The sequence below is a fragment of the Lipophrys pholis genome (genome assembly GCF_963383615.2).
Source record: "Lipophrys pholis genome assembly, chromosome: 14".
In the NCBI taxonomy this organism is placed as follows: Eukaryota; Metazoa; Chordata; class Actinopteri; order Blenniiformes; family Blenniidae; genus Lipophrys; species Lipophrys pholis.
This window is the reverse complement of record NC_137633.1, coordinates 13,353,961-13,380,685: the sequence shown is the minus strand read 5'-3', so window position 1 is coordinate 13,380,685 and position 26,725 is coordinate 13,353,961. Positions and strand designations below refer to the sequence as shown.

General features: G+C 43.8%; 1 protein-coding gene across 4 annotated transcripts; it reads right to left on the bottom strand.

Annotated features, from left to right (window-relative positions):
• Positions 1-344: 344 nt before the first annotated feature.
• Positions 345-22,203, bottom strand: mideasb (mitotic deacetylase associated SANT domain protein b). 4 transcript variants are annotated; one of them, XM_080480887.1, is made up of 13 exons: positions 22,148-22,203; positions 17,990-19,829; positions 16,134-16,409; positions 15,195-15,543; positions 14,906-14,972; positions 12,189-12,331; positions 11,756-11,859; positions 8,748-8,823; positions 7,571-7,659; positions 6,113-6,256; positions 4,738-4,857; positions 3,185-3,384; positions 345-719 (listed from the first exon to the last, which is right to left on the bottom strand). In XM_080480887.1, the coding sequence occupies exons 2-13, from the start codon at positions 19,541-19,543 to the stop codon at positions 482-484; spliced, it is 3,360 nt and encodes a 1,119-aa protein (XP_080337013.1). In that variant the 5' UTR covers positions 19,544-19,829; positions 22,148-22,203; the 3' UTR covers positions 345-481. The 4 variants fall into 4 exon arrangements, with proteins under 4 accessions (XP_080337013.1, XP_080337012.1, XP_080337014.1 ...); XM_080480886.1 differs by lacking the exon at positions 22,148-22,203 and having other exon boundaries at positions 4,738-4,860; positions 17,990-19,659; XM_080480888.1 differs by lacking the exon at positions 22,148-22,203 and having other exon boundaries at positions 4,738-4,860; positions 16,134-16,406; positions 17,990-19,659.
• Between the last annotated feature and the right edge of the window lie 4,522 nt (positions 22,204-26,725).

Sequence of the window (26,725 nt, the reverse complement as noted above, 5' to 3'; positions counted from 1 at the left end):
GCGAAACAAGAGGCAACAGTTTACAGGTAGATCCTCCGATCAGAGATGGGACACGACGACTGGGGGGGGGGAATAAAACGTCTGTGGAAACGAAGCAGGGCGAGACTCAGAGTGCAGAGGGAGGCCTTGGCTGGAGGGGGGGGGGGGGGCGGACGTTGCCCGGAGGAGCGGCATGGCTTTGATTCGACCGAGCCCTGTGACCAAGAGAGGTAACTCTTGAAATGCTTTTCAAGCTAGAGTTAAAGGGGAGTTTTTGGAAAGCGCCCGCTCGCTGGGTCCACGCATTCACAGTTAAAACACCATCAACAGGAGTTCTTCTGTCCCTGAATGTGCCAAGCAATCAAAGTCTTCTTGATCCACTAAATGTACAGAAAGTTCACTGGAGGGTTTCAGTCTTCTTCTTTTTAAAATCTTCCTCTTCTCCCATCCCAGAGGTTCAGGCGGTGCTGCGCGGGGCCGCCGGGTGCGCACGGCCTTCCTCTCACTGCCAGTCGTCGTCGTCATCGTCCTCACCCTCCGATGAGTCGTCGTTGGTGCTGTCGCCGCCCATCTGCCGCGTGCCGTTCTGCTGCCGCGCGGCAAGGATGGCGGCGGCCTCGGCGGCGGCCTTTGCCGCCGCGCGCTCCTCGGCCTCCTTCTGTCGCAGCGCCGCCGCCTTCTTCTCCTGCTCGGCGTGGCTCTTCATGTGGGCGCTGCGGCTCTTCACCTTGTAGAATATCCTGCGGCACACAAGGAGGAGAAAGTCAGAGCGGCCTTTTGCTTCGATAAAGCTTCATTCGAAGCAGGACTGCACATACGGAGAGAGAACCGAAACAAGAGTTTCACCGTCATCTACTGCGGCATGTGCAGAGATACAAAGCTCCCAGCAGTCCTGCCATGATTGGAACGCTCCCCAAAAAGCTCGTTCTTTCTAAGTGGGTCAAGCACCATCTGGGATATAGCTGGACGAGGAGCGATGACCGAGTTGGTGCAGGACAAAAAGTCCCGCATGGTAAAAACAGTGGCGAGTATCTTCGGCTCATAATCAGGGAATTTACTGGGACGTTCCAAGTTTCATTCAGAATAGCGGGATGTTTATAAACCTGGAGGCGACTGAAGTACTGCAGTTTGGTCATTTTGTTCAGCTCCGGTCTAAAAATCAATGCCATGTTTCCATGACAACGTGGGAAACATAATGTGGCTCCAACTTGAGTTTCCTTTCGTTTTTTCGAGTGCCGCTTGTTGAACCACATTTTCCTTTTTGTGCGCCGCCGCTTCCCGTTCCATCAGCACTCTCTGATGTCTTGAGTGGGGCTGCATCAAGTGAACAAGCCATCAGCTATAATCTCTGATAACGATATCTGGGTGTCTTTTATCGAGACACTCGGACACTCACATCTACACAGTGGGAGGGCATCTAGGGCAGCAGGGCTCCATTTGATTGGTCAAGTACGCGGAGTGCATGGGAACATCATTTAGACTGAGCATATCGTTCGACTTCTATGAAGCGTTTTAGCACAGGGTGATTGATTGAAGCCCGTTTCCGTGCGTGCACACAACACTGCATATATATACATAAGAGCATCCTGGAGCAAGTTCCTCCACACGCTGAGACAACCTCTTCCGAAAGGTTCCAGAGCAGCTGTTTGGCTCCACATGAGAGTGTGTGCCGTGTTCATGCTGACCCTGATACACCCAACCATTCCCAAATATAATTTTAATTTGCCCCTTTAATTTGACGCATATGTAAGTTTGTGCCTTTCTGAGGCTGCTGACTCCACAAAGACGAGGTGGACCTAAGAGTGAGTGTGAAATCCCCCTTTGAACATCCCGACCTCCATTTTTTATTTTTTTTAAATCCATTTCGGAAATTACAGTACATTTACCGGTGATACGGGGAACAGCTCGGGGCAGATTTGCATGCAACTATCGGGGATATTGAGGTTTTTGTCGGTCTGGAGGCATTTAAAAGCAGATACCCTCATTTCCAAATAGGTTCCAGGTGAAATCTCAGATTAGTTACAGATCTTTATACCGCTCGGCTTTTTCCAGTCCAATAATATTCAGATTTTATTGTATTCTTACTAGATTAGACGATTTGAAGCTGATACACACATGTAGCTGCTGCAACGCATTCCTGGAACACAAGATCTGGTTGTACCTTTTTCAAAACACAATAAAGCTTCTCCTACCAGATAATCTAAATACAGTCCTTCCTTATAAATGATTTGAAGTAAACACACAAGGCCAATGACAAACTCTCAATTGCATGCTGAAATCTTGACGCTTTCTAAAAAGTGCACAGTATTTGCAAAGCAAATAAAAGCTCACGCTGCACTGAAAGCACCAGACTTAATCGAGGCAGGACATAACAGTGGGAAATGCTTCAGTGCGTTATCTATAGAAGATACGAACCTCTCGAATATCTGCAAATGAGCAGAAAATCAACATCCTACATGTTTCCTGTCTCAACGTTCATCACTGGCGTACAATGGTTATCATTTTGTTAAAGTGAAAACAATGGAAATGCTTGGGTTGCAAACATAAAAATCTATTCATGTGCTTACGATAAATGTCCAAGTAACTCTTCCCAACTGAATCTGCTATAATTGATCAAAAATAATGATTATAAATTAGCTTGAAAACTTGCTGATGTCATTATCAAGCTCACAATAAGATGGATCCGATGATACAGTAATTAGTGTGAGATCACAGGGCCCAGCAGGGGGTCGGCTCGAAATCTTTTTAAAGCCGTGAATGACCTGACTGTACGGACGGTGTGCTGCTGGATAATCTGTGACCAGGCCACTCTGAGCGGGTTTAGCATGTGAGGCGCGAGCGGCGGTCTTGTGCAGTCGCTGGGTAGAGTTGCGTTGACGAGAGGTGTGAGGTGTCGTGTCTGCTCTGTGTTTCGGTTGCTAGGACACGGTTGGCAATAACAGGCCCGGTGTTGCCAGAGGACGAGCTGTTATTTAATCAAAGCATGACACCGCCGTTTGATTCCTCAGAACAGAAATCACAGGAGTCTTGCCTCTATTTACTAACGGATAATCCAAGTGGGCAGCAGCGGCAAAACATTTCCTGCAGCATGTGTTAGAATTAGACGGACTGCTGTGAAGCCACTGCTGCCAGATTTGCGGGAGTAAACAAAGCCATGCCGACGTCTACGACAGTGGTGACTCGTGTGACATTTCTGACAACTGACCTGCCGCATTTTTTGCAGGGGAACTCTCCCTCCTGTCCGGCAGCGGTTTTGGTGCCCGTGGAGGGGCTCGTCTTGCGTGCGTTGCCGTCGAAGCGCGGTTTGGAGCTCGGAGGAGGCAGGTGAGGAGGGTGGATGACCTGTGACAGCGGACGCTCCCTTCCCAGATCCTCCTGGCCTTTCATGATCAGGACGGTCCCCGGCTGCCGCGCACAACAAAAGACAGGTGCTGATCACACGGGAGTTCCCAAACATCTTTAAACACAGTTGCTGGGAGCAACGAGGAGGGAATATAAGGAAGCTGAAGCTGCTTTATGAGCAGGTTTCATGTAGGACAACATAACAGATGTTTAGAAAGGAACGCACACTCCCTCTCGTGCAAAGAGCAAGTCTGCTGTGTCATTGTTTATCGAGAGACCATAACTGTGTTACACAATAACAGGAGGGAGGCTCAAGCAAAGGTGCTTCCCTAAAGCTCCAGCAGAGGGCAGCAGAACCAACACACATCCTTCAAGTCTGCAGAGTTCAAAAGGACAAAGTGTCTTGAGTGATGAGGCTGAGTGATTTTTCTAAGCCGGGATCACCACGACGTCCGTTGCAACATATTGTCCCTTTAAATATAAAACATACTCAGCACTTGTCTCCAGGGTTAAAGTTTCCTCCCTCTCTGCCACACAATATTTGTAATGTCCAACAGTGTTATTTTATTTGTGAATCTACATTATGAAACAGTAATAAAAGATTAAAACACGGTAGCACAAACTGTAGAAACTCAAAGCGTGGAAATCAATCCACTTCCAATCAAAACTTTCACCTTAATTAGAATTGTGTATTTCCTAGAAAATACTATAATTTAGACATGCATTTTGGGATATTTCTTGACCACAGATGCAAAAAGCAATAGCTTTTATCCAACTTGTTCCTCTCCATGGACTTATGTTTGGAGTTTCTAATCTTTTTTATTACAATATAGAAAAATTATTAGATTTTAAGATCCATAGATCTTTCCTTGTGCCTGTTAAAACATTGATATGAAATCACAATAAACCCAATCCTTCCAAGCAAAAAATTCACTAAGCAAAGTTTTAGTTAAAGTTTTAGTCTGTGTGCCTTGCTTTTTTTTTTTTAATCATAAGTTCTTCTGTAAAATTTAGAGAAGAAAATCAAGGGTTCCTCTTGTTTCTCAGGTTTCATTTTGAGAACCACTGATTGGACAAAAGGTCATTACTTTAATATGCAAACAAGAGCATTGCAGAAAATAATTCAAAAATGTGTCTTTGAAGAGAAATGATGACACACACATCTAAAAGAAATGAAAAAGTGGATGTTTGGACAATTTGTTTTCCGGGGATTGGGCAACTCTAAATAGTCCTCATTGTAGAAAGTCTGGTGCGAAACTCTGTAAAGGAAGAAGTGGTTTATACAATTCATTTATATGAAATGGTTCAATATCTATTTCAGTTCGTGAATTAAGCATAGAAAACCTTTTGAGCTCCATAAGATCCAGATTTGTACCGGATTGATGGTTGAAAGAGACCTGCTGTTTGCACACTCACATTTTCAGACGACTGCAGCGTTTGCGTCACCCCGCCGGGGCAGACGTCCGTCTTCCTGTCAGCTGACCCCTCCCACTTCCGGCTGTCCTCCTCCCGCTGTGGCTCCAGGCGCTGCGAGCCCTGCTGTTTCAACAACAACATCTGTGACTCCTGCCACTAAAGAGCAACTCACAGATTCTAGAAAGAGAAGGCTGGTGTCTCTTTGTCTCAGCTCGTCCACTGGACACTTCCCTCATCAGCAAAAAGCGCTGCCTCAGCACAATGTACTGAAGTCTATGGGAAACAGTAACCTCAGTAAAATGGCGACAAACAAACTATAGAACTCTCCCAACCTGTCTTGTTTGAGCACTTTCATGTAACACATGTGTAAAACTTGTTTTTCAATGTATATACTTGTCAGTTTGTATAATTCGAAGTTCTCCGAGTTGTTAATAACAGAGGTGGAAAGTAAAGTATTTGTAATTTGTTATTGTACTTATGCAACACCTGAAAAACCCACCAGAGAAATTTTTTTTCTGCAGACTTTTTTTTAACTTTCCTTCTTAAATTCTTCAAACTTGTCTTTAACCTCGATGGGAAGAATTCAGAGCTGCAGTGAAAGGACCAAAGCAGCTGAAGGTAACAGTTCTCCACACTGAAGGTGACCAACATAAGCGGGATCGTATTACTTCAATGATAGTTGAATGACAGGACTGTTTCAATTTAAAAGAAGATTTTATTTTTAAAAAGTCCTTCAAAGTTAAATGAATTAAATGGAATTCATACTGATGTATATAAAATCCAGACAAATATAACTGAGTACAGTTAATTAGAAGAAACATTTTCAGACATATTTATGACTCAAAGCTATGACACAAGTTAAATACTGATCTCTGTCATAGTTAATAATTATACAATCATGTTGGTGTAAGGTGTTGTGTGTGTGTACATACGTTGTGGACAAATAACAAATCCCCCACTGCTATTAAAAGGGTAAAGGTGCCTTACATTGTTGTACTTGCATACATTCCCTTACATTTGTCTACTTCTACTTAAATAAAGGCAGTTGAATCTGAACCTTTCAAAGTGTTTTTACACAATTATCTTTCACTTAAGTATTGGGAGTACTTTTGCTCACTCTGGAGATACCACCAGAATGAAAGCAGTCATTACTTGCTGCCATACTGTGTATTTATGGAGCTTTTAACAGCATGGTTTATCTGGATAGACAAAAAAAAATAACCCTCTACAGTCATATAACAGTGAAGTCATAAGCTGTATGGAGTGTTTTTTTCCCCTTGACTCGAGTTCAATGACTTTCATCTCTTCCTGAACTGCCCGGCTTCATTCACCCTGGTTTCTGCAGTAGACATATTAAACATGGCATGTGGCTGACCTTGTGGTCCGTCTCCTCCTCGGTGGTCTTGCTCTCCAGAGGCTCTGCCTCGCCGTAGAGGAGCGTCCCATTGCGGCCCATCTTCACGTGTTTCTTGTGCGTGTAGTAAAACTCCACACACTGCGCTACCGTCTTTGTGGATACCTGTCAATCACAGCCACGGCTCATTACCAATTCACGTAAGTCTGCATTGCTTTCATTTACTGCCTGTGCTCCCCCTGGTAAAGAGTTTCGATCCTCCATCTGGCCCTGTCCATACGTCGAACTATCCTTGCGCACGGCACTGATCATTAAATTGCCGTCAATGGAGGTTGAACATCTTGCATGGTTGTTATTACTGTTGTCCATGAAAGGCTGAATGTTACTAGGAGTTCATTTACTGGTTGGCATGTCTTCTGCTCGAAAGCAACACGTTTGATGCTAGAAATGCTCTTTGAAATTATGTGTATGTATTTTATTAGTTTTATGTGTTTAAGTGACAAAAATGATGAAAAGCTAAACTGGTGCAACCGTACAGATCACAATTACTATAATTGGTGATAAATCCAATAATCCTATCAAATGTGCTCACATTTCCGACACGTGTCGCCATAATTCCCCACAGCATTTAACATTGTTGCTTTAAAACAAGCTGTTGATCACAGCTGCTCACTACTGTTTGTAAGTCTTCTGGATTAAAGGTCTAATAGTTTAGTTCATACAACTAGAACGACTGGGCTTTAAATTACAAGCAGACATGTTAGTTCGATTAAAATTGAAGCTTTCATAGTCGTACCAACACACTGACACAATGTGATTGAAAAGTGATCTACTCTTGTGAGTAATGTATACAGAGCAACGGGACCGGAACAGGATAAGTTGTCAAATTCTGATCTGTGAGACGAACAATATGCAAAAAAGTGTGGACAGAAGGAATGCTTTGTAAAAATTTGCAACGTCGTCCCTCGCTGGGTTGCAAACATGACTTCAACAGTAGCCTTTGCAACTGTTGCTCATCACATGTAAACGTGCTGAGAAGCTCTCGTTACAGAGACTTGACATAGTACTGGATCTCGTCTGTGATTGGATGGTCACACTGTGTAACCCCGGGGGTATTGCGTATGGGTGCAAAGCTGCACCTCCCTTTTCTCTACAAGTTTGTAGTTAAAAGTCTAAGAGTTGTGATTATGAGAAGTACACATGCCAAATCCTTTGCAATGATTCATCACAAACATATTTACCCCGCTGTGGAAAATCAATAACCGCCAGTGATATGGCAAACAATCAAACAAAAGGAAAACAATGTTCCACAGTGACTGGATTTCCCTTTTCTCCAAGCACTCAAAGGGAGGAAAAGATAACATCACGTTCACTGGGGAAGGTCTGTTGGCTGCACACTCACTAGGTGGCCTGGTCTCATTAGCACTGCACTCAAGACTTTTAATTTCCTTCTTCTTTTGTTCCACGACACATACATACCTGTTTCTGAACCATAAAGAAGTCCTTCTTGTAGGCTGCGATGCCTTTGTTGAACTGGCGTCGCTCAGCTGCCGTCCAGCTGTCTGATCCTGAGGGGCGAGCCAACAAGAGAGAGAGAGCGAGAGAGAGAGAGAGAGAGAGAGAGACAGAGTGAGAGAGAGAGAGAGACAGCGAGAGAGAGAAATGGGAGACATGTTTAAAACTGATAAAGTGCATCAAAACAAGTTCAGGAACGCCTCACAAGTGCAAAACTATTTGCTTTCACACTACATTCTGGCAGGGTGGAGTTCCTGATAAATTCAATCCCACCCCCACCCTAAACACACACACATTGAAATCACTGGATAAACAATGACTCTCCTGTCTTCTGCTTGGGATTAACCACATGCTGTAAGCCCCCTCCCCACCCCCCCCCCACACCCCCACCCCCCTCTTTCCCTCATCGCATTGACCCTGACAATCCTCCACAGTCACCCACTAACCCACCAACAACACACTCTCACTACTGCAGCTGCCGCCTCTTTGAGGCCAGGCGCAGAGCTTGGAAATCCAGCCCAGTTTGATGACAGGCTAAAAAGCGGGCTGCAAAGTGACACGCTGGTATCAGTCCATTCATGCGGCAAATATTTTTTGGGGGGTTTCATTATGATTTCACTAAAGACTCATGCGTTCTATGTCAATCGCTGAATCAACCGATTGTTTATCCCTCCCTTGTCAGGATAGTTCACCAGTTCATCACACAAACAAACACGAGATTTAAACGAGACCAAAAAGCTGAATTATTGCATTCGTCAGACTGAAATCTAAGTTTTCAAACTGAGACTAACACGCCCAGATAATGCAACTGAAAGTCCTTCTCCTGCTGCATGCATACAGAGCAGTCCGACTGGAACCGGACTCCTGCCCTGGGTGTTGAACAGCATGTGAGAAGGTAAACAGGAGCTCAACTAAGCTACACATGTAAATACACAGACTGAGAGACACACCATCACGCACACACTTTCATTTTTGGACTGTGGCAGGAAACCGGAGTACCCAGAGAAAACCCACACACTCACGGGAAGAACATGCAAACTCCACACGGAAAGGCCAGAGTGCTTACCGCAATCAGAAAATCATCAACCGGGTATTTCATCACTGCAAATGTCAACAGTTTCTTTATTTGTCAGTGACGCACCTGAGTAGTGGTAGCTGGACAGATGGTTGGACTTGGGGAAAATGGGATTCCTCAGCATCAGCAGGGACAAGGCAGCCTGGGAGGCAAGAACATTTAAATATCACTTAAAAGTGAACAGCCGCGGCACAGCTGCTGCGCAGCAGCGACTGTTAAAGAGTCTTTATACAGCCTGAAACTAATGCCAAGCAAGTCCACTCCTGCCCTATGACACCATTCAATCCTGCTTCATAAACCTGCAAAATGCTGCGAGGCACAAAGTGGAAACGGAGCTTACAAGTCACCAGGGGCTGATAGGGCCTCCATTTTCATTTACTTTCCGCACGTACCAGGAAGCAGAGTGCTTTGCATGGTTATATGCCGTGTGGACGGTTGTGAAACAGGAATTAACTTTGTGCTCTTTGAGAAGAATCCGTCTGACTGCACATGAATGCAGGAAGACGGCAGTTTGAGCCAGACCGCTGCAGAGAGTGGGCGCTCTGACAGCCCCCCCCCTGTAGTTTCCTTGACAACGTTGGACCAGTGCTGGTCAGTAGGGCCTGTAATCTCCACCAGTGGAACCATAAAGCTGTCTGTAAGTCAAATCTTACTGGTGCACCTTCACTAATGGAAGTATTGATCTAAGATCTCCATACAGAAGACTTCATGTATGATCTGTTTTGCTCTGCAAATGCAAGGAGAGTCTAAAAGTCTTCTTTATGCAAAAGCAAAACAAACATCTGAAATTATGGGCCACACATGCTAATGTAAACATGCTTGTTGCTTTAATGTAAACTCACTTTGTCAAATGATTCCAATATAATCCATTCATTCCGTTTCATTAGCATGTGTGTGTGTTTTCAGAGTAGACCTCTGTTAGTGAAGACTATCAACTTATATCATTTGGTGACATGTTTACACATTTCAAACTTCCAGCTTGCAGTGTTTCCTGTTGTAATTTCATATTTTCTTTGCAAACCTCACAGGGATTCACTTTAGCAAAGAGTTGCACTAAAAACCCAGACCAAGCTTTCATTGTTGCTCTTTTTGGACTGTTCTAACCCTTTAAATGCAGCCAAATAATGTAAATCAGTCTCATCAGACAGTAGATGACAGTGGTAGTAAAAGCAGTAATGGCAGGAGCGATGAGACGAGTAGCGACAGGAGACGGTAGAAGAAGTAGCTACTAAAGTAATAGAGCAGATACTAGCAGAGTTAGTGATGGTAGTACTGATAGTTACGGCAGTAGAAGTAATAGAGTTGAGATGTTATTTCCAATGATTGTGGTAGTAGTGATATTACAGGTAATAGCAGTATTGTTATTGTTAGTAGTAGCAGTAATACTAATAATAGTAGTCATGGTAGTAATAATTGTAGTGGTAATAGTATTAGTAGCAGCTTTATTAGTAGTAGTAGCATTAATAATGGTTGTCGTCCAACAGCCCTGCTACCAACATCTGCTTTTCTCATAAAATCAATACTATCAGTAAATAGACCTGTGTAAATCCTCTGCTCTTGGTATATTGATGATAATAGTAGGAAAGAGAAACCACTAAATAAATCTTTGATTTACTGCTACTTTATGGAGCTCCTAGAAACTCTCAGATTTCTCAGCATTAAGACCAAATAAAAAAGCTTTTCTGTATATCAAACTTAAAACATGTTTATTGCGGCCAACCAGTGGAGTGAAAGCGATTTATTGTTCAGATCATTTGAAGTTATTGTTCTTAAATTTTTATACCTCTGATTCATGTTTGTTTTTAAAATGCAATTCCTGAGCATCTTGCTTTCACCATTGATTTTAATGATCTGAAACCGGCGTGAATTGTTCCCTGCAGTGCTTTATTTCATCGCATTTTCCAAGTTATTGTGACACATTTTGAATTGCCTTGAGCTTGAATTCTTTAGCCCTGCCTCGAGATGCTGCATCTCAACATTTAACAGTGACTAAAGCTTGAGAGAAGTGGAATGTATATTGTTTTTCAGTCCATCACATCCACAGATATCTGCACTCTAAATGATAAGCTGTAATGTTTTCTGTGGACCGGCAGTGATCTCACAGGTATGACACACCGGATGCATCACTGCTGCAGTGTAGCACTCACTGGTCCAGAAAGATTTCTTGGTGACATGAGTATGATTAAATACAAAGATCATCTTATGATCACATACAACAAAAGAGCTACAAATACTTGCTGAAGACGATAATCATTCATTAAACATAGTTGCTAAAAAAATAAAATAAAATAAAATTAAAAAAGCTGTTCTTTTCTCTGTGCACGTTCCCATCAGCACGTCTCTGGCTAAACAAGGCAACAGTCTTCAACTATCTCAGTCATCTCAGGCCACCACAGAAATTCAGAGCTGAGCAAAGTGAAATTCCACGGATCAGTCACTTCCGAGAGCTTAGCCGAGAGCACTCACAGGCTACATCTGCATGCACACGTGCAACCAGGTTATTGGGAGATATCAGGTTAAGGCAGGAAGTGGGAGAACACATGTACATGCACTGCATCTCCACAGTTACTTTATACTACACATTTTAAAAGTAGCAGGTCCATGAACAATATTAGAGTTTTTGATTATTCAAGTAAGAAAGGTTGTAATGTATTAAAAGTATTTTGAAAGAAATCCATGAAAAATGTGCATATGATGACGGCGCATATGTAAACCAGTTCAACAGAAAATCCAAACATGCAAACTGGATGTGCAACCACTGAACATTTAGATATCTGCGTTCAGATGCAGAAACCCTAAAAAATTATCTACAAATTGTATTTTCCTTCATTTCGCTTAAGGAAAATCCATATTCCTCACTATATAGAGACACCAGATATTCTGATAAAGACCGCAGAGGATGGAGCAGTGAAGGCTACCATCAAGAGGAAAACAGGTTGGTGGTACATGTGTGGGTTTAGAAGAAAACCTGGCACAAGTCCGAGCAACGCAAAACAAGGCTCTCGGTCATTTTTCTATTATTCATGAAAGTCACTGCGCAGCCAGTCAATACGGCTTGTTCTCTTCGCACTCACCATTATGTCCCCTTTGCACTCGTACAGACAGTGATGGGCTAATTCTTGGTTGGTCCCTCCTCCACACAAAACACTGGAGCAGGCCAGGTGCATGAGGTCGTCCACTGAAAGGAAAAGAGAGCAAGCGAAGGGGGGAATGAATGGTTGTGACTCTTTAGCGGACAAAAGATCTGACGGACAGTTAGATGACGAACTGGATAAGAAAACCAAAATAGGAAAAGTGTGAAGGTCAGGCTGACCCTCGCACGCTTTGAGAACCCCTGCCACAGTGGGAACATTACGTAACATATATTACACCATCTAGTCTTGTTTCATTCGCTTTAAGTGTTACATAAGAGTATTAAAACTACAAATTAAAATCAATTGAATATTAGCTTTCCATTAAACAACTAAATATTTGTGCACCGTCAGATATTAAGACTGTTTTTCTAACCTTTTTGCTGGAAGTCGGGCCTTTCGTCCAGCTCGCTGAGCGGTGCCCAGACCAGGTCCGCAGTGTGACGATCCAACTCAACAGCTGCCCGCTGCCTCAGCTCTGGCACCTCGGCCTGGTACCGTGACCCAATATTTATCCGTCTGGGAACAGATCGTCAGAGTGAGTGGCAAGGATAGAAACGCTTTAATTGGAATTAAATCTATTGTTAATTCATCCTTTGGTGTTTCTGCTGAAGGGAGGCGTCATTCACGCTAATATCTCAGCCACTTACACTGTCAGGATTAAAATTGAAGCACTATTTTCAAGCTTTATTGAAACTAAAGCTTGTGTGTTAATTCTGGGATCATCATTTTTTCATGCTTGCTTCTCTTTTTGCCATGTTCTTTAAATAGTTGCGTAGAAATTGTCGCAGCACTTAAGACTCTCAGCAGGCAGCTCTTGTAATGTTGAAGTGTGCTGCATGACTCGGTATTTCAATATTGAAAATCATTGCATTTTATTTACTCTCTGTTGGGGATGAAAATGTAATAGAAGACCCCCCCCCCCCCCAAAAAAAGATGCATGAAACAATACAATGTTCTTCTCTCCAATTTAACTTCATATCAAATACCAGATGTTTTTAGTGTGAAAACTGTGAAAACACAAACAAATCAAAGAGCCAGTATGTCCCCTGCATTTCCACCGGGGATGCTTCATTTGCACGGTGTGTTTTCTCCCAGCTTTCCCCCGGGGAAGACAGGCTGCATGGAGCTGACCTGTGATGGATTGGGTTGTGTTTTCTCAGAGTGTGATTTCGAGAAAGCCTCAATAACTCGTCTCTGAATAACTTGCAGAGCAGCTGGCATCAGTAAGGCGGCAGCTTGCACAATGCATGCTCATAAACTGCACCTCGATGCTGGTGCAATAAAAACAGGTTTTTGTAAGGAAAACATTTCAACTATAGTGCGTTACGTTTCTACAGTGAGCTTGCAGGATGTTATATTTCAGAGATTCTAATCTGGTCTGGTATTTAGATGCATTGTTACGCATCCTTTGTGGACTTTTTCTGAAACTGCTCTTCTATACACAATTTGTTTCTATTCTGGTAACCATGATAACCAGTATTATCAATATTAAATGGCCTGATAACAGAAAAATTAGGTCTGATAGTGAAAATGTGTAAATAACTGAACTTCATATTTCTAACAGAATGTATTGCTTTGATTTAGTTTCATTATTGAGTAATCTCTGAGTTTGAATATTTACCATTGCAAATGTTCTCGTTCCAAGTTCAACAGAGCTGGTATCCTTCAGCAGTTGCTTCTCTGTATAGCCTTGTTGTTGTTGTTTTTGTTCCCACGCCACAAACTTTGCGATTTTTCCGTCATTCTAAGAAAGGTCAAGGCCATTTTCTCTTTTATGAAGCGTTCGCAGTATGTGGGACCCTGAAACATTCTCAGCCCTCACAACAATGTTTCTTTAATTAGTCTGTCAACTCTTTCTAGTAACAACTCATCATGTGCTGTCCTTCTCTTTCGGGAGAAAACGGTGAAGGAGACAAACCACCATGGTCAAAATCACGTGTGATCAGCAGTTCTGGCAAACTGCAACAACAAATGGCGCAATCACATTTCTTGATCTCGAACTATACACAGACAAACGTGACACTGCTCTGAATCTACCTTCGTGTTTTCTGGAGTTGTGGAGCACAGGCATTGCGACTTCAGTCCTCCTTACGTTGCAGTGGGGGACTGCAGTGCAAGGGGGGTAATTCCCCTCAAGAAAGTCCCGTGTCCGAGCAGTATTGAGTTACCACAAAATGCAAACTAAATATTTCCTGCAGCTGGCGGCGCATATTAAAGGTGTTCTCTCATGGAGAAGCAGCCACAGGCAGCACAGATGGTATAGCATCAAATGCATCACAGATACAACAAAATGTCTTCTTCCGGCTTTTCGTCAGCAGCAGAGTAACGCAGCACGGAGCGGTTGGGTAGAGAGCTGCAGGTGAAGGAGCGCATACCTTCAACTCCCCAGCAAGGTATCGGATCGCAGATTATTGACCGACTTCTTTTTTTAAAACAATGGCAGTCTGACTGCCCTGAAAACAGATACAACAGTTGCTCCTGTAAACGCTCAGTGAGTGTTTGCTATGATATTACCCTGCCGTCGCGGTCACCATGGTAATCATGCTCATCTCTAAGCTATATCAAACTACTTTTAACTTTAAAAGCAACAGGAGCCGTCTCTTGGAAGTGATTTCAATGCATCTTTTTTCTCTTCATAATCCACTTCACCAAAATCTGCAGATTGCACTGAAATGACTAAATAACCGGAATTGCTCTTTGTGAATGGAACGACACAGAAACCACTAAGGCACACACTGACATTGATTTTCATCTTTCAGCTGACAGTTACTATGGACTTGTTAATACAGGATGTATTTCATTGAAAGGCTGCATAGTTAGATCAGAGGCTGAAGGCTGGCACTACTGCCTGGTGCGGATGACGGGGCAAAAGATTCCCGTGGTGATCGTGGTGGGGTGAAGGTGCCGCACTGAGGGACAGGTTTAGAGTTTGAAGAAGTCAGATTTAAGGCACTGCTAAGATTTGAGTAATTGGCTGCAGAACATTTACCCCAGCCATGACAATGTGTGCCAATGTTAGCCCCTATACTTTCTCATGAAATTAACCAAACCCACACTTCAATCTTGGAAGAGGATGAGGTAAATACTCACGGTTCAATACTGACTGGAGTGGCCTCGCTCACAGCCGACAGAATTGGTGGTGTGATGTCACAGCTATCTAAAAGGGCAAAGACACAGAAAATATTATAATCACACAAAGCGATATCTCAAATAAAGACCACGTCTACAGTGAAAGTAGCAATGACTGCTGTGGTGGCTTATCGAAAAGGACTATAATTCCCTTCAACTCCGATATTTTATTATTCATGGAAACTAATTGCAAGAAGGCTTTCACCAGTGTAAAGAGATTGGGGCGCAGACCTTTACGTTTTTCACTTACTGGAACGCAACAAGCTGCGTGTGGCTGATTTTGGCGTTACAGGAGGAAGAAGGCCCGGGCCGCCGGCTGCACCGGATGCAGACGACGACAGGAAAGTGGCGAAGTACAGGCCCGACCCTTCACGAACCGGGCTGAGGATCGGTGGGGGTGTATAGGGGGGTATCGTGAGCGGGTTGTCTGCGAGGCGCACAGGGGAGCGCAGGTGGCTTTGGTAGGACGTAATGCTGGAGTAAACAGGCGGGGCGATGAATAAACCGGGTTTAGGCGGTGGAATGAAGAGAGGTTCGGGCCGGGGACGTCGTTTGGACTTTTTGCCGTCTTCATCTTTATCTCCCTCCGTGACATCAGTCTAGACAGAGAAGTTAGTTGTTAGAGGCACATTTATTACAAGGGGGTCTCTGTGTGATCATTTTAATTTGAATGCCTATACAAGAAAAAGACATATGTTTGCAAGCTCATATAGGTGGTTTGCTGTGTGTTAATGCAGAGGAATCCGACAGAGCAGGAGAAAGGATAAGGTACCCCAGTCCTCCACTGTATGGTACATAATGTACAGTATTGCAAAGCTAAACCCCGCTAATCTGCCTGATCTGGGACAGGGCAAGCAGTTCACCAAATCCAGCCCCCAAATAAATGAGGGAAAGGGAGAAAACTGTGCAGGGCTAAAATGGGGGCAGGGAAGACATGGAGCACAGTGGGGGGAAGGGAAAGGATATTAAAGGGGCAATGTCGTATAACTTCAAGGATTTGAGGTTGGAAATAAACATCCAGGAAAAAAAAGAAAAAGTAGCCCTGACATTGCTTTAATACTTTTTTGACAGTTGTGGTAATTGAAGGTCTATAAATGAGAATTAAAATCGAGCAGAGAATAATAATCCTTATGGTTTCAATAGGAACCTATGCACGGTCAGTGCTCATACCCTGAGAACATGTGCCCACCTGCTCTGAGCTCTCCGACAGGGAGTTCCTGAGAGAGCGTCTGCGGGTGACGATGACCGAAGGTTTGTGGTCTGTGCGACCGAGGTCCAGGGGGTTTGAGGGCCTGAGGGGCCAGGAGGATGCCAGAGATGCTGGGTCCCTGTTGGGTGATGACGGCTCCTGCCTCCGGACCGGAACAGACACGGGGATGACAAGCGGAAGGAGGTTGTCGTCTCGAGGCCGCTTGGCGTTCATGTCCTCCGATTCGGTGGGACTCCACGGCCTGTGTGGCTCCTGCTGCAGATGGCACATAGGTTGTTACAATTTTGAGTTTAAATTCACTTCAGTGTCTTTCAATTCATCTGAACGGGCTGCTAACATGCAAGCATTATAGTCACAAAAATTAAATCGATATTCAAACAGAGTGTGGACAAACATATCAATACCATTAAATATCGATTGTTCTCATCATTAGTGGCAGAATACAAAATAGTAAGTGAACTGCAGTAAAAATGAACAACTCCACAAAGACGACAGATGCCTTGGCACAGTCAGCATGCCTTTCACACACAGGTATTTTCTACGTCTGCACCTTGGTGCACTCCTACTAGGTGCAGAGTATAAGTGACAGGCCTGACGTGGGAACTGTCCCCAAAAGCATTCTTCACATATTTTGTGAGAACAAGCCATAATGAGTGGGCAAGAGCAGCCTCTGTGTTTCAGAGCTGCGATCAACTGTGAAGCAACTTCAAAGCCATCTAAAACACCACATCACAGGCCAGCGGAAGGCGAATGGATGCTGCCGTTGCACACTGCATCTTCATGGGCAGAAAGGCATGCAGCTGTGTGGCTTTGCTGGATCTGTGCTCATTATTGCTGGTGGAAAACTCCAGTCCTGACACCAGAGTGGTGGAGAGCTTTTCTGCTGAGCACTGCAGGCTGGGCGACCCCCCCCCCCCCCCCACACACACACACACACACACACATACACACACACACACACAAGAGGGTGGGGTGGGAGGGTGCAGAGGGCAGGCCGTCGACAGGACGTTTCTCTCCTTTGATTTGGGTGGGCGGGTGGGGGGAGTGCAGGCCCGTAACTAAAAAGAACTGTGTGATCAGTTCCCCTTGAGGCAAAATAAGTTCACAGCCACGCTGAACTACTGACTCAGTGCTGTTTGGCAACAGAACTTGTTGCACAATAAAGATATTCAGATAAACACAGATAGGAGTATTACTTCACATGGGTATAATCAGGGTCATTCAATACACTGGTACTCTTCAAACATCTTGTAAGAAGATGTTTAAGCTCTTAATCAAGAATATCTTTACCCATGATAATATGCTCCATGTAAAGTCTTGTTTAAGCTACAGATTTTCCCCACAAGGCAGAGCTGCGTTGTTCAGTTCTGTGGCGCATACTTTGCTGGGCGCTGATTACACTCAGCATCTCTTCCAGCAACATGTTAATCACAAACAACACAAATTTTGGCACCGTTTTCCTGGCAGTAACATTGAGCCGCTTGCTCCAGTTCCCGCTTCTGCTCTGGGAGTTGAAGTCCCAGTGCAATTATACCCGAGGACAACATGAGAGACACGGATTTTTAGCTCTTGTTGAGATATTTGAAAATACGGCTTCCAGCTTGTAGCAATGAGTTTAGACTTAAGCGGCAGTGCAATCACTAGGATTCAGAAAAGTTCTTTCCTAATAAAGGCCATGTCTGTGGCTCTTTATGCTTGATAGAAAACAGCTGAACACAGAAAATGACAAAAGGGAAAATGGAAAGGCACAAAACAAGTAAACAGTGGAAAAAAAAAAAACAAACATCAAAAGGAGAGTTGCATGTTTAGAAAGTCCTCTAATTGAAACCACTAACCTTAATAACATGTGATGGCAGCGACTCCCTTTCCGAAGCCTTCTGAGCAAGAGTCTCCAGGTTGGCCTCCTGAGACACCCTGCGTTTCCTGCGAGTGCTTTGGATGACGCCCGTCGGGGCGGCCTGAATGTCACGGGCCCCGTTTTGGGAACCCTGTGTACCGGTAGCCAACTGATCAGAAGCAACAGGAAGGAAAGGGTTGTCGGAAGGCGCCCCACCTTCCTTGGAGAGCCGCCGGGATCTACGAAGATGTGTTTGCGACTGAAGCTGTGTCTGAGGTTGCGACTGGGACAAGGCTTCAGGCTGCAGGGGCGGATGAAGCGGATCAGATGGTTGCTGGGGTTCTGGGGTGATATCTTGTATGATCGGCTCCTGGATCTTTGGGGGAGCCGGAGCAGAGGTCTCCTGGGAGTGCACCACGACAGGCTGTGGGTGCGGATGTGCATTTTGTGCGCCGGGGTAATAGTCAAGCACATGAGGGTTTTGTTGTTGCAACTGCTGATGTTGCATTTGCTGTTGAATTTGGAGCTGTTGCTGCTGTTGTTGCTGCTGTATCTTTTGTTGCTGCTGCTCGTGCTGTAGCTGCTGCTGCTCGTGCTGTATCTGTTGCTGCTGCTGCTGCTGCTGTAGCTGCTGCTGCACATGCTGTTGATGAATGATCTGTTGCTGCTGCATTTGTTGTTGATGATGGTGCTGCTGCTGAATTTGTTGCTGAATGATATGTTGCTGGCGTTGTATTTGTTCTTGCCTCTGGAGCTGCTGTAACTGATGTGCAGGCTTGGGGTTTGTTTGCGAGTAGTTTGGTGGGTTTGGTAACGTTGTCCTGTTCCCTTGAAACGACTGATAGTAAGCTGGCAGGTGCTGTTTGGGCTGCCCGAAAGCCAACTGAAAGGGCTGTAAGACTGAACTTCCTCCTTGGTGTGAGGAACTCTGTGACTGGGTGTTCAACACTCCGGGTTTGAGGGTCTCCTGAAAGGCTTGTGACTGCTGCTGCTCCCACTCCAGGCCGTGGGGCTTTGCTGAATCCCTGTACGCTTCGACTCCAGCCTTTTCTGTTCCTCTGTTCGGTGGCTGCTGATGTGGCTGCAAGCCAGAAGCCTCGTGCATCACCTTCACAAATGCATTCTGGGTCCTTGAGTCTGACACGTTAACTCCACCGATGTAATTTGCAAAGTTTTGCCCCCAGTTAGACATGGGATTCCACGAGGCAGCTCTCTGCTGCTGGGACAGTGATGGCTGTGGCTGACTTGACTCCTGGTGAGCCCACTTCATGGGTACAGTCTGCTGATAATGGCCCCTGCTTTGGTCACCCTTATCTGGGCTGAAGATGACAGAGTTGAGGTACATATGAGTACCTTCCGGATTAGAGGTAACAGTACTTGCAGCCTCACTTTGTCCAGGGTCTGAAGAAGTACCGCTTGTGACGTAGTAGGCACCTTCTGGATGCTGAGAGGTCTCCTTCATCGCTACACTTTGATCGTTGAAAAAGGTGATGCGTTTTCCTGTTCTTTTGGCGCTGGGTTTCTGCTGAGCTGGTACGCTCATGACGGGCATGAATAAGCCGAGGCAGGTAATTATTTCAGTCACCTAATGTACTAATAGTCCAATGGAGGCGTCTTTATTTTCAAAAACTACTGACAGAGGTATGACCAGGATACTCTCCAAATGGATTTCCGTAGTGAAAGACAGCTATAAACTACAGTAACATCAGGGTGACGAGGAGTTAGGTCCTTCAAGATAATCCTCTCCTCTGAAGTTCTTTGTGACCCACTAGGAGGTCACCAGCAGGGAGCTCAACACATCAGAAGTCGAGGTGTGTTTCTCATTCATTGGTGACACCCTGTACAGAGAAAATGAGAGAGGTCAAGCCTTGAGCTATCAGCCTAAAGGGGTCCCCACAGGAGGGTGGTCTCATTAGCATCCTGCCTCAGCTATGTAAAAACCTGCTGTTTGCTTTTTCAACAATAGACCTCAAATGAAAGGTATCAGGTGGGTGAATGGGGGGGGACCTATTCGCTAAGCTCACATGACACAAGGATAATGACCTGTAGGAGAGCTAACACATATCATATATGACCAGACCTGCATGGGCTACAGGAAGCATTCAAGCAAATCAATAGTTCAAAAAGAATGCCATTACAGGCTATTATTACTTTGCATGACTTCAAATTCTATGACTTTTGAACCAAAAATCCACTATGTCTGACCTATGAATGATTGCTCTCTTTAACACCAAAGCGCCTGAACAGACATAAACCAAAACTTGATAAAAAAAACAACAACACTCTTTTACGACTGCGTGACTCATTAAAAGTGAAGAAAAAGTGAATCAGTGCCCTTTGAACCATTGCTCCGATCTCAAAACTGAAAAGTGATAAAAAAAAAACTGAAAGTGAACAAACATGAGTCATAGTACAACAATCTGATCGACATGGAAATAAGTGAGAGCTGGGAAACGTTCAAATCGCCTCACCCGCTCGGGTAGCTTATAGTGGATCTTGGCAATTGTCATGGCAACTCATTATGGTTATCAGAAATATTATCGGATGGCCAGGTTTCATAACAGATTTTGACACAATGCAGCCTGCCAAACTTCAAGATGCACGCAGATCCTGAATGTTTCTGTTACAATTTTTATCCGTGCTCCATCTGTGAGACTCTATAATCAAAGGACATAAACGAAAGACTCATGTTGCACATGAGAATTCGACAAGATGATTACATAAATCAATATAACAATTTTCTACAGCATGGATTTGGCCAAGGCAGTCTCCTAGAACTTGGGAAGTAACTGACAATTGTCACCCTTTACTCCTGTGGGCTGGTAAGACACACACTTCCTAAAATAGCCAGCTGCAGCTGTTCAGATCCTGCACTGGCTCTGGGGCACCACTGACAGAGGAAAGTGAATGGCTGCTATGTGGCGAACAAACACTGTGTGTGCCAGTGTGTGTGTGTGTGTGTACATAAGCAATGCCATGTGATGCTGCACATGCTGTCAAACGGGGGAAAGGTGCAGGAGCAGCACTTCATCTTGCAGAGTAACCGTGCCCGAGATTACACGAGCCTTTAAACCTCCATCAGAGGTGAGGGATCGTCATGACGCATCACAAGTGCAACCTTACACAAGCCTGGGGTTTAAGCCCAATAAACAAACTAACACGTTAAATTGGCTTAAAATACATGTCAAGCACCATTAGCCGCTCTAATCCATTCTCATTGCCTAATTTAACCCCCCCCCCCCCCCCCCCCCCCCCCCCATCCGTACAGCACAAATACAGAACAAATGTGAGAGGAGTCAACATGCTCTCCTGCACGCCAGGACTCTTCCTGGACCCCCCTCCCTCCCTCCACATCACTTTCTAAGGCCAGCCAGCAAGCTCAGCGCTATTTACGAGAAGCCCTTTGTTGCAACAAACGGATTATCCCGTCACTAATGCCGCGTCCCGATGCAACCGGGCGAACCCGCAACGCAGCGCGCACAACTCAAGTGCGTAAAAACAAAACACAACGGATCGATGCAACTTGTCAGGAGCTTCGACCACGTCGCGCCTCTTCTCGGTGCGATCCGCGCACACTGACGCGTTTCTGAAAACCCCCACGATCAATAAGAAGAGCAGCGCGCGCCCGTGTCGAGGTAAACAAACATAAAAACTTTGTCACAATAGCACGCCGTGTCGCAGGCCTATAAACAACAAGGCTTGCAGTCCTCGCCAGTCTGCCCGGATACTTACTGTGTTTGTCATGAAAGCTGCTACTAACGGCAGCTCGGCCCGCAGGAGAGCGCACGCACACAACACACGAGCACACACTCCCGCAGCTCTGTGCGGCCAGCAGCGACAGCAAGGCCCCGCACAATAACACCGACCCGCGATGATGACTGCATACATCCCCGAGGTTGACTCATGCTACACTGCTGACCTCACTCTCTGGTACTTTTTCCTCTAAAGCGTCCCCTCCTCACCCCCTCCACCCCCCACCCCCCTCTCCGCTACAAAGTCAAGAGGAAAAAGGGGTCGACGTCGCTGCGTAAACACGAGAGCACTTCCCGGGAGGAAACTGCGCGCTAATCTGCAGCAGCTCGAGCGCAATGCCGCCGCTGTCCGTTGCACACTATTGCACTGTGATTGCACACACACAGAAAAAAATGAAACTCACACGAGCAATGCGGCCTTCTGCTGTAATATCCAGTCTGTCCGTGTCTCTGCCTGTCTTGTGATTCCCCCCCCCACCCACCCCTTCCCCGCCACCAGCCTGGCTAGCCACACCCACTTCCATGCCCATATAAGGCGTTCCTCTGACAAGGAAGGCGCTGTAATTTACGGAGCAAGATCCTTCTCAGTCCATGCGGGAAATTCCTGCACACAAGGGAGGACGCACCCGACACACTTTCCCTTCACCACACTCTCCTTTTCTCCCCCCCTTTCCAGAGCCTGGAGTGTGCTTGAAATTCAGATTTGCATACGAGACAGCGAACAGGAGCCTATTTCTGAAAGCAGAGGAGAGGCCTTCAGAGGGTGTGGAAAAAACAAACACTTTTGTTAGAGAGGCTGGTTATCTCTTCTCAGGATTTCTGCGTTTTTCCCCCCACAGTAGTAGAAAATCAAGGAATAAGCAGATTACAAAAATGCAGAATTAATGGAAAATACCTGACAGAATATAGGCACATGTAATAGTTTTGAGAAAATATTTTTTAGAATAAATATTACATATATTGGCGACAAAAATACACGTCAAAAGATCTGAATGGAAATTCAAATTATGGTCAATCTCATAGGTCCATTTTTAAGATCAAATGATCTGATTGCAACTTAATGGCCATGTCAAATATGCTGACATACCATATACACAATTTAAAAAAAATGTCAGTAGTGAAACAACCCAGATAAAGAATGCAGAAGGCATAAACTCCCTTTCTTAATAAAGTGTTTGTTCCATAATTAACAAGCGTATATAGCCTATAAAGTAGTATAATAGTGGCTTTACATCTCTTACAATAGCAGAAAGATGGTTGCATTATTCACCTGCACCTACCACTGAGTACACCATATTGATGCACTGAAGTTTGAATACACATAATTATAGACACTCCAGAGGATCCTTACATCACTGCCTAAAAACAGTAAGTAACAGACACTTAAGCATATAATATCTTTCATAATAAGGTGACATCCACAGCCATTTTCCCCTACTCACGCAAAAACAGATAATTAGATGCTACTATTTGTGCTTAAGATTTAGTAAATCAATAAATCGCGTTCTGTGAAATAATACAAAATGTATGACAAACTAAATAATAGCCTGGATTTAATTGCAGATGTTCTAACAGTACACATGCCATTTTACAGACAATAATCTGACTTCCGACATTTCTTTCATTCAATGAATTCTAGCTGCCGGATTCCTACAAGACCAAACGCCTGTGTAAACACAAGATGATCAACGTCCTCCAACTGTAGTAAGAGATGCTGCAGACGTTGCAGTCTCAGAGCTGGATGTCACAGAGCATGTGTCTCTCTGTCAGCCTCTCTCTCTCAGGCCCTTAAAATAAAGTGCAAAGCCTGAAAACATCCACAGATGCAGCTGACAAGCGGTTGAGTCAGACATGACATGCCTACCTCTGATGACACGGTCGCTGCACTCTGGTCTAAGTATATTTGTGTGTTAGACAGATTTTTCTCTTTTTCATCCCGCAAATATCTTATTATTTTTTATTATGATGTCAGTAATTAAAAATTTATTTTAATATAATGTATCTGTTGTGTACTTGCTGAAAGTACCTCTACAAGTAAAAAAAAAAAAAGCAATTTGAAAAGTTGTACAATAGGTTGCACTTTCACTTCACTTTTCACTTCTTACTTCTAAATAATATTTCTGAGTCAGAACTGCAATATTGGTACTGGCCTGAAATGAACACTACTGTTGATATCAATGAATAATGACACAATACTTGAACAGTGATTAAATGCTTCACATTTGAGTAAAAGAATAAACCTAGAGGCAGAGCATCATTCCACCCCGTCTGAGTTATAGCCTGGCTGCTAAAAACCATCTTGACTGGGTGGCTGTGACTTCTAATCCCAAAGTTGGCGATTCGATTCCCCTTCTTCCCAAATACCTTTGGGCACAAAACCCCAAGTTCCTCCCAACGGTGTGCAGGCGCTTTGCATGACAGCTGTGATGTGTGAAACTGTGTGCGTCCAGAGTGCGTGTCGGGGGGTGGTCATGAGGAGGGAAGGTGGCGTCAGGTCATCCATGCCACCTCTTCCAGTGCAAAAAGCATGGGTAGAAAGGGTCCAATATCAGCATCCATACTCTACTTACATAAACTCCAGTGTCGTTGCCTCTCAACAGCTAAAGTTGGTGCGGTGCTGCTGCTGGTGTGACGGAAGAAATATCTCCAACTTTCTCTCCACATTCCTCCAGAGGACGTCATTTCCGGGGTGAGACAACGTTGATGCCGGTGCAGCAGGACCCGCCTTCACAAATCTTTCGGATGGCACTGTAATTTCTATTAAGTTCATGGCTGAACACTCTCAGTAAAAACAACGACGTTAAATGTCGGTGATGAGACGTGCTGGCGAAGTGACCTGCATTTTCTGACACGAACGTGGCTGTTCGTAACGGCTCAACGTCAGATCAAGATGGTAATCTGTTGCGACACCGAAACATCGGCGGGCTGAATTATCGTCAAATACCGCAGTCAAAAACTGCAACAGTGGCTAAATGGACAGTGTTGTTAGAAAATGTATGCTATTGTGCTATTTAACCCAAATTCAAACCCAACCAGAAAAAAACCCAACTAAAAGAAGCTCTGGGAAGACATAATGGGACATAAGCAGAACCGGAAGTCGATAGAAGAGAAACATCTTGATGTGATCAGAGCTGATTCATTAAACAGATTCATAACAATAACATCATGAGGCACATATAGAGTATTAATAGCAAGTGCAAGAGTAAAGTAACCATCACCAAAACATCACATGAATTCAGGAAAACACAAATAGAATCAAACATTTCAATATTTTAGTTATTCATTTATTTTAATTCATCTTGCTTGTGTTAGTTATGTCTCTTAGGTTGCAAATGGATTTTTAAATCTTCCATTGTCATTATTCTTAAGTTGCAAATGTTCATGTAGACTTTGTATGTCCTCCCTGTGCATGCTTGAGTTTTCTCTGGGTATTATTGTATATTACATATACATTCATCTCTTCATGGTCTCTCTATGCTTTTTTAGTCACCATTAAGCCTTGTACATATTCATATTTCATATTACTTATTTATTGCTTATCTTTCCTTATTTGATATTTTAACTATCATTTTCTCTTCTATTTATTCTGTGTGGAGCAACGCTGTAAAGCAATTTCCCTCTGGGCTTAATAAAGTATTTCTATTCTATTCTATTCTATTCTATTCTGTTTAAAAAGAAATGCATGGAAAGTTACTATTTTGACAATAATAATCTGAAATATTGTGTCTTACATTAACTCTCCTTGTAAGAGGAATTTCCATCTTCGAGCCAGAGCTTAGGGTGCCTCTTTTAGTTTTCTCCAAGTAGTCTAGTTTCCTCACACAGTTCTGAGATATGATTATTAGGTGAATTGGTATCTCTCAATAAATCCCGTCCAGGACCATCCTTCATCCATAATCATCTGTGGTTGACAACCCTGAGGATTGATTGATTGATTGATTGATTGATTGATTGATTGATTGATTGATTGTGGACTGTGAACTGCCATTTCCTCTCATATGCTTTTACAGAGACAAAACGATGACAGTAATATTTAGTTATAAACTAGGTGCTAATGATTGCATGGAATTGGGGATGAGCGACATCTGCTGGGATTTTTTTGTAAGTACATTTGATGTGCCTGTTGCCATGTTGATTTCGCCTGCTGGAAATCAAAGGTCAATCCAATAAAATGTTGCTGTAGGAACTAATGATCCACAAAACAAATACTGAGAATCTACTCGATTTGAAAACACTTGAATTGAATTATATGTCTTGCATAGGTCAGATAACAAACTTATGAGCACATCATTCTACAAGAGCGTAATGATAATAATAGCTTTTTTTTTTAACATAAATCATTATGAAAATCATATGACAGCCTGTTGAAGCTTGACACTAAGTAAAATACTCTGAACACACCAATTTTATTGACACTCATTACCCTTATTGATTTTGAACTTTCCAAACGTAGAAGATTATCAAGAAGGAAAGAGTTGATAAGAACATAAAAACATTACGAAAAGAAGAGAAAACTTTGTTTTGTTTGTCATTTTTTAAATGTGAAAAATAAGAAATAAAAACGTTTAGAACTATATTTTAGAATTGGGAAGCATAATTTTTTTGCCTCGATCCTACAAAACATTAAAAATTCAGCATGGAAGTAGACAGCTCCACTCTGTCAGTCTGTCTGGCTGGTGTGACGTTCTCCTTGAACCTTGAAAATCAAATCAGGAACATTTGGCAAGAATAAGAAACTTTTCATCGATCACGTTTTTCTTTCTTATATTGAGCTACTTTTTGCACGATTCTTTTTGTTCTTTTGCACTATGAGAGGAGCAGCTCCCCAATTTTGTTAGACGTTGTAAAATCATAATAGAGGCTATTCTATTCTTCTATTCATTCTTTACACGTTTTTATTATATACATGTGATATTGCCCACCTGAGAATCACCTATCCACCCAAATAACATAGGGGGGTCTTCTACCGGCATGCCATATTT